General features: G+C 33.9%; 1 protein-coding gene across 5 annotated transcripts in view; it reads right to left on the bottom strand.

The window, feature by feature from the left end:
- EXTL3 (exostosin like glycosyltransferase 3) overlaps positions 1–14,333 on the bottom strand; it is a 199,125-nt gene that overhangs the window by 40,678 nt on the left and 144,114 nt on the right. For all 5 annotated transcript variants that reach the window (XR_005213359.1, XR_005213358.1, XM_037813159.1 and 2 more), the window contains exon 5: positions 7,716–7,860. Coding sequence is in view for 3 of the 5 variants with exons in the window: in XM_037813159.1 (XP_037669087.1) it covers positions 7,716–7,860 (145 nt within the window). In the remaining 2 variants the exon portion in view is untranslated. The remainder of the gene's footprint in view (positions 1–7,715; positions 7,861–14,333) is intronic.

Genomic DNA, 14,333 nt, shown 5'->3' with positions numbered 1-14,333 from the left:
GAATACTACATCCCAAAACAGCAGGATATACATTCTTCTCAAATACACATGGATCATTCTCCAGGACAGACCACATTTTGGGTCACAAAACAAGTCTCAATAAATTTTAAGAGACTGAAATTATACAGAGCATCTTCTCTGACAATAATGTAATGAATCTGGAAACCAGTAACAGGCAGAGAACTAGAAAATCCACAAATATATGTAAGTTAAATAACATACTCTTAATCAGTGAACAAAAGAGGAACTTACAAGGGATCAGTAAATATCTTGAGATGAATGAAAATGATAACACAACATAGCAAAACTTATGGGATGCAGCAAAGGCAGAGCTAAGAGGGAAATTTATAACCATAGACACTTAGGTTAAAAAAGAAAAGCTAAAATCAAAGACTCTTTAACTGCACACCCGGAACAGCAAACTAAACCCAAAGGAAGCAGAAGGAAAGAAATAATTAAGATTAGGACAGAAATAAATAAAATTGAGAATGAAAAAACAACAGAGAGCATTAACAAAACCAAACGTTGATCCTTTGAAAAGATGAATAGAATTGACAAATCCTTAAAAAAGAGAGAAGCTACAAATAAATAAAATCAGAAATGAGGGGAGCTGTTACTACTGACCCCACAGTAATAAAAAGGATCATAAAAGGATACTATGAACAACTGTATGCCAACAAATTAGACAACCTAGAGAAAATGGACAAATTCCTAGAAACATCCCAACAACTTGCAATGACTCTAGAAGAAACAGATCTCAACAGAACAAATGGAAGTTAAAGATTAAATCAGTCATCAAAAACCTCCTAACAAAGAAAAGCCCAGGACCAGATGGTTTCACAGGTGAATTCTACCAATCAATCCAAGAATAAATAACATTCCTACTCAAACTCTTCCAAAAAACTGAACAGGAGAGAACACAATCTAACTCATTCTGTGAGGCCAACATCACCCAAATACCAAAGCCAGATAAAGATACTACAAGAGAAGAAAATTAGACTAAATTTCTCTAATGAATATAGATGCAAATAATGTGCTGCATCTTTTTGCAAACTGAATACTTGCAACATTCAATACTTGCAAATCGAATCCAACAGCACGTTAAAAGAATAATGCAAAATGATCAAGTAGAAAATCAATTAATACACCACATAACAAGAAGAGCAATTAATACACCACATAAATAAAACGAAAGGGAAAAAAAGACATGATCATCTCAACTGATGCAGAAAAGGCATTTAACAAAATCCAGCATCCTTTCTCATTAAAAACACTTTGAAAGATAGGAATAGAAGGAAACTTCCTTCAATGTGATAAAAGGCATTTATGAAACACCCAGAGCTAATGGTTAAAGACTGAATACTTTCCAAGAACTGAATAAGACAAGGATGCACACTGTCACCACTGTTATTCAACATTGTATTGGAACTTCTAGCCAGAGCACATAGGAAGAAAAAGAAATAAAAGGCATCCAAATTGGAAGGGAAGAAGTAGAACTTTCACTATTTGCAGATGACATGATCCTATATAAAGTCCTGAAAAATCTACAATCAAGCTACTAAAGCTAATAAAATAATTCAGCAAACTGCAGGGTACAGTATCAACACGCAAAAAACAGCAGTGTTTCCATTCATTAGTAAGGAGCAATCTGAGGAGGAAATCAGGAAAAAAAATCCATTTACAATAAATAGCCACTAAAAGAATTAATAAATATCGAGGAATAAATTTAACCAGAGATGTAAAGTTCTTATACATGGAAAACTCTAAAATTTTGCTAAAAGAAATCAAAAATCTAAATAAATGGAAGGACATTCCACACTCATGGACTAGAAGACTAAATACGGTTGTCAATTCTACCAAAAATGATTTACATATTCAAAGCAATCCCAATCAAAATTCCAATAGCCTACTTTGCAGAAATGGAAAAGCTAACTATAAAATTTAATTGGAAGGGAAAGGGGCCTCAAACAGCCAAAAACATTTTTTGGTTCTTACGGTTTTCAAGAACTATAATTTGCTCTTGAAAAAGAAGACCACACTTCCTGACTTTAAAACATATTACAAAGTCATTGTGGTCAAAATAGCTTGGTACTGGCACGAGGACAGATTTATAGACCAATGGAATTGAATTGAGGGTTCTGAAATAGACCCTCACATCTATAGCCAATTGATTTTTGACAAGGCTACCAAGTCCACTCAATTGGGAAAGAACAGTCTATTCAACAAATGACGCTGGGGGAACTAGATATGCAAAAGAATTAAGGAGGACCCCTATTCACACCAAATAAAAAAATTAACTCAAAATTGATCAAAGACCTAAATATAAGAACCAGTAATACAAAACTCACAGAAGAAAATGTAAGGAAGCATCTTCAGGATTCTGTTAGGCAATGATTTCTCAGACTTTATACCAAAAGCAGAAGGAACAAAAGAAAAAATAGATAAATGGGACCTCATTAAAATTTAAAACTTTTGTGCATCAAAGGACTTTATCATGAAAGTGAAAAGACAACCTATTCAGTGGGAGAAAATATTTGGAAATCACATATCCGATAAGCTTTAATATTCAGAATATATATAGAAATCCTACAACTCAACAATAAAAAAACAAACAACCCAATTCTAAAAATAGGCAAAAGACTTTAAGAGACATTTCCCAAAGAGGATATACAAATGGCTAAAAAGCACATGAAAAGATGATCAATACCAATAGCTATTGGGCAAATGCAAATCAAAACCACAGTAAGATATCATTTCACACTCACTAGAATAGCTACTTGAAAACAACAGAAAATTTGAAGTCCTGGAGAGGATATGGAGAAACAGAAACCCTCTCATTCATTGCTGGTGGGAATGTAAAATGGTGCAGCCATTGTGGAATTCAGTTTGGCAGTTTCTCAGAAAGCTAAATACAGAATTACCATAGGACTCAGCAATCCCTCTACTAGATAGATACCCAAAAGAATTGAAAGCAGGGACTCGAACAGATTATTTGCACACCAATATTCATAGCAGCATTATTCACAACTGCCAAAAGATGGAAGCAACTCAAGTGTCCATCAACCACTGAATGGATAAACAAAATGTGGCATATACATACAATAGAATATTTATTCATCCATATAAAGGAATGAAGTCCTGATACCTGCAACCACATGGATGAACTCTGAAGACATTATGCTGAGGGAAATAAGCCAGACACAAAAGGACAAATATTGTATGATCTCACTGATATGTAATAATTAGAATAAGCAAACTCTGAGAGAGTTTGAATCTAGAATAGAGGTTTGAATCTAGAACAGAGGTTATATTCCCCACTCCAAACCAATCTAGGTTTGGGGTGGGGAATATAATTCTGTACAAATTAAATGCCTGATTTGTACAGAATTTCTATTTAGGTTGATTGTAAAGTTTTAGAAATGGATGATGGTAATGATACTGGAATATTGTGAGCATAATTAATAGCACTGAATTACATATGTGAATGTGGTTAAAGGGGGAAATTTTAGGTGTATATATGTTACTAAAATAACAATTAAAAGAAAAACATAGGTCTGTACAATACAGTGAACCCTTTTGTAAACAATGGACTATAGTTAATAGCACAATTATTAAAATGTTCTTTCATTAATTATAACAAATGTATCACACTAATGCAAGGTGTTAATAATAGGGTGGTATATGGAGAAAAAAAACACCCTAATGTAAATTATGGACTATCACTAATAGCAATTTTAATATCCTTTCATCAGTTTTAACAAAGGTACCACATTAATGCAAACTGTTAACAATGGGGGGGGGTTGTGGTAACTCTGTATTTTGTACATGATTTTTCAGTAAACCTAGAACTTCTCTAATTAAAAAAAATTTTTAATAAAATAGGAATAAATATCTAAAATTCATCACTTCCTAATTAATTTACTACCATGCTCTTAAGGTTATTTATATCTATTGTATCTGTATGGCAGAAATACTATATAATGATGTGTTACTGCATATCTCACCACAACTCTATGTTGATAATTTGAAATTAGCCATGGTAGAATTATTTACACTAGAGATATAAAAATACTTCACAACAGGGCATATGTTAACTGTGATGTGGTACAATATGCTGATGATGAACAAATAGGTGAAGTACACAGTTAAACTCATTTCTATATTTTATTAACTTAAATAGTAGAATCTATGTAGTGAAATGATGAATTACCATAAAATTTTTTGTCCCACACAGGGGTATTTTGCTGGTTATCCTATAGCAAAATACTCAAAAATCAGTGAACTTAAAAGGTGAGTTATGCATTTTTCTTTTACAAAAAGACATGTGATCCAAATTTGCAGAACCTCTCTAAAATAGTAACTATTATTACTATGCTAATGTATAGTAATTATATAGTAATGTATAGGTTTTTTTTAATTAAACACAATCCATATCTTCAAGAGAAAGGTGACATTTTAATAATAAGGAAGAACTACCTTGAAAAAAAAACCTATAGAAAAACATTTTGAAAACAAATGTTTAGAAATATTTCCATCATTATGAGATTTTCATGCCAAAAATCATGTATGTCAATCTATAAGCTTTATTGTGCTTCACAGATACTGTGGGTGTTTTTGTTTGTTTGTTTGTTTGTTTACAAATTGAAGGTTTGTGACAACTCTGCATTGGCACAATATATCAGAGGTATACTTGTAAGTAACTTAAAACATATATATCTGTGAGATTCATGTTCAAAAACCTTTATTGATTAGGCTCTCAAGATCAAAAATGACTGCTCTACATTAGTGATTACCAACTTAACTGCTTTCAAGCACCGAGGCATATAAATGACAATTTTAAGAAATGGATGCAAGAAAAATAAAGCTGGTGGGGCAAATCAGAGCATATATTCCCCATCTAAAGGGAGTAGTGGCCACACATTTCCAGCCAGTTGGTACCGCAGGAACACTGGCCCAGTATCACCTGATCTTCAAAAAATTTTTTTCAGGTTCAGATCTTCTTGTAAATCTTCACATTTTTAAAAGTTGGCAGTGTATGGCATGTCACTGTGGGGTCAAACAAACATGTCTGTAAGCTACATGGGGCTCAAGGGCTGCTAGTTTGTAACCTCTGCCCTAGGAATAGAAAAATTACCAAGTTTTACTAAATAAATTATTATTTTCAAGTAAAGGAACCTGTTGTAAATTTTAAAGCGCAATCAGAGAATTCAAGAAGGTAGACCTCTCAGAAGACAGGTAAATTCTCAAGGTATGAGTAGACACTGATAAAATCAGTGGCTCTTTCTAAGATGAGCAAGTATGAAAATAAAGATCTCCCAGTTAGAGATGGTTTCTCAGCTAGATGCTAACACCCTAGCCCTCTCACTTTATTTGCAATCCCCAATCCAATCAAAGCCCACTCCAAATTCGGAAAGTAAGTACTAGGTTCAATCAGGTGTGTATGTTAGTTTCACAAATTAATTTTTAAAATGAAAAATTAAAAAAGTTAATGCTTGGGTCAAAATGTCTCTCATATCAAAATGACTACTTCAAAGTGCTTGCATCAAAATGTCCATACCTGGTGATAGTGCCCAAACTAAAACAGAGAAGAATGGATCTAAGGAATTTTTAGGTGGTAAAATAATAGGAATATGATGATGGAGTCAGTATGTGGTGATCAAGGGTGTTGAAGATTGAATCATGCCCCCCAAAAAAGGCATGTTCAATTCCCAACCCCTAGTCCTGTGGTGTGAACCCATTTGTAAATAGGACCTCTGAAGATATTATTAGTTAAGGTGTGCCCAAACTGAATGAGGGTGGGCCTTAATCAAATATGGCTTAAGTCCTTATAAGGAAAGAAAATCAGACAAACAAAAAAAAAGCCATGGGGAGCAGCCAGAAGCTGGAAGTCAATGGAACACAGAGGAAAAAGGAGAAGATGCTGCCACATGCACCTCAATGTGACACAAAAGCCAAAGATCAAGGACTGTTGGGAGCCAGCCCCAGAATGCCACACAGTCTTTGGGGAGAAAGCATCACCTTGCTGATACCTCAATTTTGGACATCTCCTATCCTCAAAACTGTCAGCCAATAAATTCCCATTGTTTAAACAAACCCACTGCATGCTATTTGTCTTTGCAGACGGGAAACTAAAACAGAGGATAAGGGGAGAAAAAGGGAAAGGTCAAAGAAGACTTTCAAGGTTTTATTTGAGGTGACCTAGAAGATGCCACCGAGATATGAAATATATGACAGAGAAAAGATTTGAAGGAGCTGAGGGAAATATGATGAGGTTTTGGGGGGAAACATAAATTTGAAGTACAGGACATACAGGAGATGTCCTGAAAACAAATATATACAAGAACAGATCTCAGAAAAAAGGTCACAGTTGAAATCTAAATATGGGAATTTTCAACTTATAGGTGTTAATAAGTCATAAAAACTTGACAGTATGAGAGAATGCTTAGGGAAAATACACAGTAAGAAGAGCAACAGATACAGGCTAGAACCCTGGAACACTTCGACATTTATGGGGAATACAGTGTGGTAGATGGGTCTTCCATGAGAACAATGAAGTTACCCAGAAGGATAAAGGGTGTGGAATGGAGAGAGAGGTGAAGAGTCAGTCAGGCACCGTCACTGATGGTGAGGAAATGATTAAGATGTTAGCTAATGTTAGCAACAAGGCAGATGGCATGAGCCTCAAATGAGTTTTTATATGACAGCCAAGAAGTAATTGTCTAGAAGTGTCGATGATAAGCAATGAAAATGGTTCTCTACACTTTTCCTGCTCCAAAGTATGAAGCTGTTGAAATGAGTAGTCTGAGTCTACAGGAATGGGATAAAGAGAAGCACTGTTCTCAGAGAAAAGTTAGGTTTCAGTTAGATCAATGAGATAGGCGAGGTATTCTGTGAAGTAGACGGTGTGTAGGTGATTTGGTTATCTCAGAATAAGGATTCTTCAGAGTGGAAGGACTTGGGAAGAAAGATATAGAGCAGCACTATCCAATAGAAATACAATGCAAGCCACATATATCATTCTAAATTTTCTAGTAGCCACGTTAAATAAAGGTAAAAGCAGCAGTGAAATTAATAATATACCCAAAATTTTAGCATTTCAATATGTAAACAATACAAAAAATTACCAATGAAATATTTTAATTCTTTCTTTCATACTACGTTTTCAAACTTAGGAGTAAGGACAGCAGAGGTTGGCGTTTTTGGATATTCAGTGAAAACTGGAATGCAAGGCAGAGTGAAACTAATAAGTTCTAAGGATTCAAACAGAACTGTCAGAGCCACATAGTCAGAAGTCCATAGTGATGCTTGGAATAATGGTGGTTAGTCCAGTAGCCGCGTTAAATAAAGGTAAAAGAATGCCAGGTTCAGCCTCTTGTTGGCCAGGCTGCATCTGGGGTAGCAATGTTGAAACCAAAAAGTATTTTAGAGGTCTTTGAACCCAGTGCCCTCAACTTTACAGAAGGAGAGCCAATGCCCAGAAATATAAACTGATTTTCCTAAGTGCCTTCAATGCATTTATAAAAGTAATCCTCTCATCCGACATTTTACTCCAGAGTTACTCTAAAGCATTTGATCACTGTCTTTCAAAACAGAAATAACTTATTCTAGAATAAAACAGACTTTTAAGAAGCATTTGGAGAGTCAACTTTAGAGCAGTATTTGACCACCATGTGAAGGCTCAGCTCTTACCAAGCTGATACCAAGCTTTTTCTTACCTTGTGGAAGAAGGCAGCACCTGTCAGCACCATGGACAGCTCACAGGAGTAGTTGGAGTTGTAGAGCCAGGACTGATGAGGGATGTCCCACGCATGATAACGGCCAGGGAAACCCACGATACGGTCCCGTGCTTCTCTCCACACCCTCAAAAAAAATGCAAATATATACACACACCTTAGTACAAGGTTCTAATACTATCAGAAACTTTTAAAATTATTGCCTCTATTCTGTAGGCTCTGACCTTTAGGCTTTTACTTCTATTTTCCTTTTTATTATTATTTTTTAAAACAAAATAAATCATAAGCCAAATAGGATTTTAAAAAAAAAAAGTCATACTCAGCTTCCTTAATAAGCACCTACTTATTACCCCTCTAATTTTGGCAGCCAGAATCTCTCCAGCCCTTACAGGAAGAACATGCTGAAATAAACAGGAAGGAGTCAATGGTCTTCAGAGTAGGATATGTACAACAATCTAAGAAGCAGGAAGAAGACAGCAATTTCTGTTACTATTTATTTTTATCTCATTTAATTTATTTTGAAGTTTTGTTTTTAATGAGCATGATATATTAGCACAGTACAACATGTGTATAATGTATGTATTTGCCTGCTTAATTTTTCTTTCACTGAGAGGGTGTGCAGTCAAAAATGTTTGGAGACCACTGGTCTAAACCAAGCGAACACTTCCTGGAGTCAAGTACCACCAGTCCTAAAATCTGATTTGAGCAGCACTGAGGGAGACACCTGTACCGTGAGAAGAAACAGTCTACAGGAGCATACAAATGAAAAAAATTCATTAAATACAAGAAACAAACTGGAGAATTAAATATGTTTCCAGCAGAGACTTTCATATCATCCCCAAATTTATCTGTAAAGTAGAACAATAAAATCAGTCCCCCAGTTTCACAAGCTAAAATCTTAGCACTTATTCTCCACAGAACCCTTCAGCCTTGTAGAAATGCTTTAGGAGTTCCTTAAACGATGAGGTATCACTGCAAATGAAGATTTAAACTGCCTGAGAAACTCCCTCATTTCTCAGTGGAAATTCAGTTCCTAAAAGATATGAGATTTCATTTCAAAGAGTTCCACTCCTAATTGGTTTGAAAGCAACTAATCTAGTCCAATAGATGAGAAGCCATAACTTCTATCACAATAATAAATAGCCTTCTGGAAGGGCTTTCTGCCACCTCCTATAAAACTCCCTATCTCTATCCTAATTTATCTCAACTAACTCCAAATCCCTAATCTAAAAATCTACAAGAAGTTTTCAGAATATTTTTTGACATTTACAGAATGTAAGGAGTATTCATAAACAGCACTGGTATATCTAAATGTTACATCAACAGTCCTAAAAATACTGATCTCCTCAAATGCCTATTGCTCCTACTAGTCCTGATATATCAGCAGAAGAATAGGAAACTTAATTTTTCAGTCATTTGGTTTAGTTGATTTAAGTCAACATAATGTAGAGTTCTTAATAAGGTAGAATTTCATTTGCTAAATGTTATTTAAAATGTAGCAAACTGTTAAAGGCTGTCAACTATGAGATGGCCCTCTGGATATTATCTATCAAATAATAAGAAAGGAATCAAAGGTAGAAGCATTGGTAAGAGATAAATTCAACTTGAATAAAATTATGAATAAAGTCTCAAAAAGATGCATCAAGAGTTTTAGAAAGTATGATTCAAGTAAAGATTTGAAAGTTAAGCATTCAAAAATATCAATTATAAATAATGGTACCAATTTATGTATAAAATTGTTGCATGCAATTAGTTCCTTTACATTATACTCAAACCTATAATGCACTAAATATTTTAACACATGTGCCATATCAAATATCATCCTTTATTCTTGATCATAGATTTACAGATCATGAATTATTCTTCAAATATATTAATGTTCTAATTACACATTATGTTAGCAAAAAAGTTTCAAAGGTAATTTTATAACTAAAACTCAAAAGCAAAGAAAATTGGTTGGATCAATTAAAATGTGCCAAATAACTGAAGAGAAATTTAAAAATAAAAAAATCAATATACTATTCCCCTTCTGGAGTAATGAAAATGTTCAAACATTGATTGTGGTGATGAATGCAAAACTATATGAAGATACTATGAACAACTGTACACTTTGAAGGATTGTATGTTATGTAAATATATCTCAATAAAATTGCATTTAAAAAAAAAAAGATACTGTTCCCCTAAAGAATCTGAATCATGAGTAGTTCATGTTCTTTGGCTAACATTTTAAATTTAAATACTAGCACATTTGAAATAAGTGTATAAATTCCAACTTCCTCATAGCATGAACTTTGGCACATTATTTACCATATCATTTCCAAATTACTATAGTCAGCTAAGTAAAATAAAAATAAAAATAAAAAAAAGAAACTACCAAGAGCCCAAAATGCTACAGATTTCAAATAAGGATGATAGATTTCTATGCATGTCTGTGTGACTCAAGACAGTTTTTGTTGGTTTTTTTTTAATTTCTGAGTTAACTGAATGGAGCAAAAAAGAACATCTTACTATTATTGTTTTATTTAAAACTGATTTTCTATTCTTCAAAACATAGGCAAAAATAGTTTTGAATAAAGATCAGTAAATAGGATATCATAGTACATGAGAAAGTCATAGGGACTTTATTATACAAGGAAACATTCTTATCATTTGTCTGCTTTAATTCCATGCCCCCCCAACCCAGTTCATTAAGAACTAAATGATTTGAAACTCAATAAAAAAATTAGATGTAAAATCAACTAATAATCGAAGAATACATAAAAAATGTAAAGTGAGATCTTACTTCTTACCTATCTAAAACAACAGTCTCTTTTCCAAACCCCATGTTTCTCACATTATCTGAAGTTTACAAATGTTTCACTTATCCAAGGTTCCACTGCAGTGAAAAGCAATTTACAATTCATACCAAACAATTACGTCTCTTATTGTATTTATGCAATCAGTCAAACATAGCAACAACTATATATAATTAATCCATTTTCTGAAGATTAAGAAAAGTTGATTAAATTTAATAATCAATTATCACACTTCATTATATATGCTGTAACTATACCGTGTATATTTACATTCTCACTGCAACATTATATAATACTTGGTTTTACAGGTAAAATAAAGATTATTTATCACAGTAATTTTTTTGAACCGTCCATGTGTTCTTTTAAAGGAAGTAAGAGATACCTATTAAATCTACCTTGTATTAAGGTGGGGGGGGAGGATATGGGTGCAGAACTTTACATACATATATATACTTACATACCCACAGAATATTTCTACAAAGATAGTCAAAAAGCTATGAAGGGAAAACAAACTTATTTTTCATTGAAAACCCTTTTGTAGTATCTGAATTTTTTTAAAACTATGTATGGTTATTACTTTTTTAGTTACAAAAAACAAATTTTCACTAAAATATACACCAAAACAATTGTTACATAAACAGTTCAGATTAATGTAGATGGATGGCTATTCCAGGACACATACCACTGTAAAATTAGCATGTTCAAAGAAGGCTTTTCCTCCTTTCCAAAATAAAATGTTAAGGAACCTACACTTGCAACCATGGCAAAGAAAAAAACATTTAGTACCTCCCTCTAGAAAAGAAAAATCATAAAGCAGGGCCGTGATGGTATAGAGAAAAAGACTAGCATGACATTCAGTCATGGAATTCAAAAATTCTGGGTCCAAGATAACAGTGATACTTGGAACTAGGAAGAGAACCCTATCTCCCAATCCACAATCTCCCACCTCTCCTAAGCTGACCGTCTTCTTCTTTTTATTTATTTATTTTTTTGGACTAAGTTTATTAAGATAAAATTCACACTTCATAAAATTTAAACTTTTAAAGTATACAATTCAGTGGTTTTTAGTATATTCACAGAGTTATGCAAGCATCACCACTATCCAGTTTCAGAACTTCTTTGCTGCCTCAAAAGAAATTCCCTACCCATCAGCAGTCACTCTCTATTCCATCCTCCTCTCAGCCCCTTGCAACCACTTATCTACTTTCTATTTCAATGGATTTGCCTCTTCTGAACATTTCATATAAAAGGAAGCATACAGTACATGGCCTTTTGTGTCTGGCTTCTTTCACTTAGTTTTGTTTCAAGGTTCAGCCATTTGAAAAATGTTTCAGAACTTCATTCCTTTTTATGGCAGAATAATATCCCATTTAATGGCTATACCACATTTTGTTCACATATTCATCAGCAGATGGCCATTTGGGTTGTTAACACTTTTTGACTATTATAAATAATGCTGCTATGAACATTCCTTTACCAGTTTTTGTGTAGATACATATTTTCAATTCTCTTGGGTGCCTCCTTTCTTTTATCTGCCCCTAAAGAACGTATCTGCTTCCTTCCTAGCTACAGAAGTTGAAGTTAGGCAAGATCCATATTATCTTTTAAAAGGAGGGAAGATGTCTTGATATATTGGTCCTTTCCTTTTGAACCTAGAACTATTTCCCATTGGGCGAAATATGCAAATTGGAAAGATTATGAAAGAAAATTTTTAGATCAGAGGCTGCCCAGACCAATGAGTGATAAAAGGTTAGGATGTACAGCCAGTTATAACTCACCACTTCCAAAACCAGAGGTTAGACCTTAAATTCCCAATGATTGTTGAGAGATATTAAAAGGCTTCCCATTATTCTCTCTTTACCTGGAAATCTATTGACCAGTGACATGGAAAAGGTCAAGTCTTGCTAAACCAGGAGCCACAGAAGATAGCAAATGCCAAAAATTTTATTAAGCTTCAAAGTTCTCAAAACAAGAGCCCCTTATCTAAATCATTCTTTAGGATCTAGGAGTGACTGGCATTTCTCCTGTTAACACCACATGACTCTGTTCCCAGCTCCCAGTCCTTCAGCACCTATGTCTAAACTATGTCGTGCTGAATCAGAAATACAGCACCACCTCCACAACTGCAAGACCATTTCTGGAATCAATGCATGGTTTTCTTCCTTTCATAAAAACAAATGGAGAGAGCTGGCTATTTATTATCATGGTACAAAGAAATATCCTCCTCCAGTTTAGCAGAATTGTTTTTATCACAGCTAGCAACAGAAACTTAATTCAATAATATATTCAGAGGAGGTCAAAGGAAATGTGAGAGGTTGGGTGGGAGGAGAGAAGGAACAGATACTTTAATTTGTCAAAAATATGCCAAATCCTTCTTTATAGATGAACTTAAGACAGATACAGAAATAAAGCTGTTGCTCCTTTCATCTAAGCATCTCCACTTATAAACCTAAGTCAAAGGAAGTCTGAGATCTAGGTAGGTCAGATTAGGCTTTCAGCGAATGAAATGAAAGCACAGAAAAAAGAGCTTCCTATCCTGGATCTATACTTAATTCATTAAGACCTCCAAGGAAATCTATTCCAGTGCTTCTCAAACTATCTGTGGTGAAGAACTGGTTCCTCACCCTCCATCCCCATCAATTTATTGCAGATTAAAACTTTTGTAAAACACAATAAAAATGAATTATATACATTTTTTTTGTATTTTTAATTAGAGGAATTTTGGGTTTACAGAACAATCATGCATAAACTACAGGACTCCCATATACCACCCTATTATTAACAACTTGCATTGGTGTGGTACATTTGTTACAACTGATGAAAGCACATTTTTATAATTGTACTATTATATAGTCCATGGTTTAACTTAGGGTTCACTGTTTGTGTAGTGCAGTTCCATGGATTTTTAAAATTTTTGTTCTAGTAACATATAAACAATCTCAAATTTCTACTTTTAACCACATTCAAAATATAATTCAGTCCTGTTAATTACATTCACAATGTTGTGCTACCATCACTACCATCCATTACCAAAACTTTTCCATCATCCCAAATAGAAACTCTGTACATTTTAAGCCTTAACTCCCTATTCCTTATCCCCACCACTTCCTGTTAACCTATATTCTAGATTCTGACTGAGTTTGCTTATTATAGTTTCCTAAATATGACAACAAAAGCACAAACCACCAAAGAAAACATAGATGAATTGTTCTTCATCAAAATTTAAAAATGTTTTTTGTGCTTCAAAGGATACCATCAAGAAAAGTTAACTCAGCAGAATGGGAAAAAATATTTGCAAATTATGTATCTGCTAAGAGTCTGGTATCTAGAATATATAAGGAACTCTTACAACTCAATAATAAAAAGATTAATAACCCAATTAAAAGTTCTGAATGGGCATTTCTCCAAAGAAGATACACATGAAGATATACAAATAGCCTATAAACACATGAAAAGATGCTCAACATCATTAGTCATCAGGTAAATGCAAATCAAAACGACAATGAGATACCACTTCATACTCACCATAATGGTTATAATCACAAAGTTAAAAAATTATTGACAAGGATGTGGAGAAACTGGAACTCTCTGCTGATGGAAATGTTAAATGATACAGCCACTTTGGAAAACAGCCTGGCAATGCCTCAAATGATTAAACATGGAGTTACCATATGACTCAGCAATTCCATTCGTAGGTATACATCCAAGAATATATACCTGACATATGTCCATACAGAAGCTTGTACCTGAATATTCATAGCAACATTATTCATACAGCCAAAAAGTAGAAACAATCCAAATGTTC

This window comes from Choloepus didactylus, chromosome 20 (genome assembly GCF_015220235.1).
Source record: "Choloepus didactylus isolate mChoDid1 chromosome 20, mChoDid1.pri, whole genome shotgun sequence".
Taxonomy (NCBI): Eukaryota; Metazoa; Chordata; class Mammalia; order Pilosa; family Megalonychidae; genus Choloepus; species Choloepus didactylus.
The sequence above is the reverse complement of the archived record's forward strand: the minus strand, read 5'-3'. Positions and strand labels throughout refer to the sequence as shown.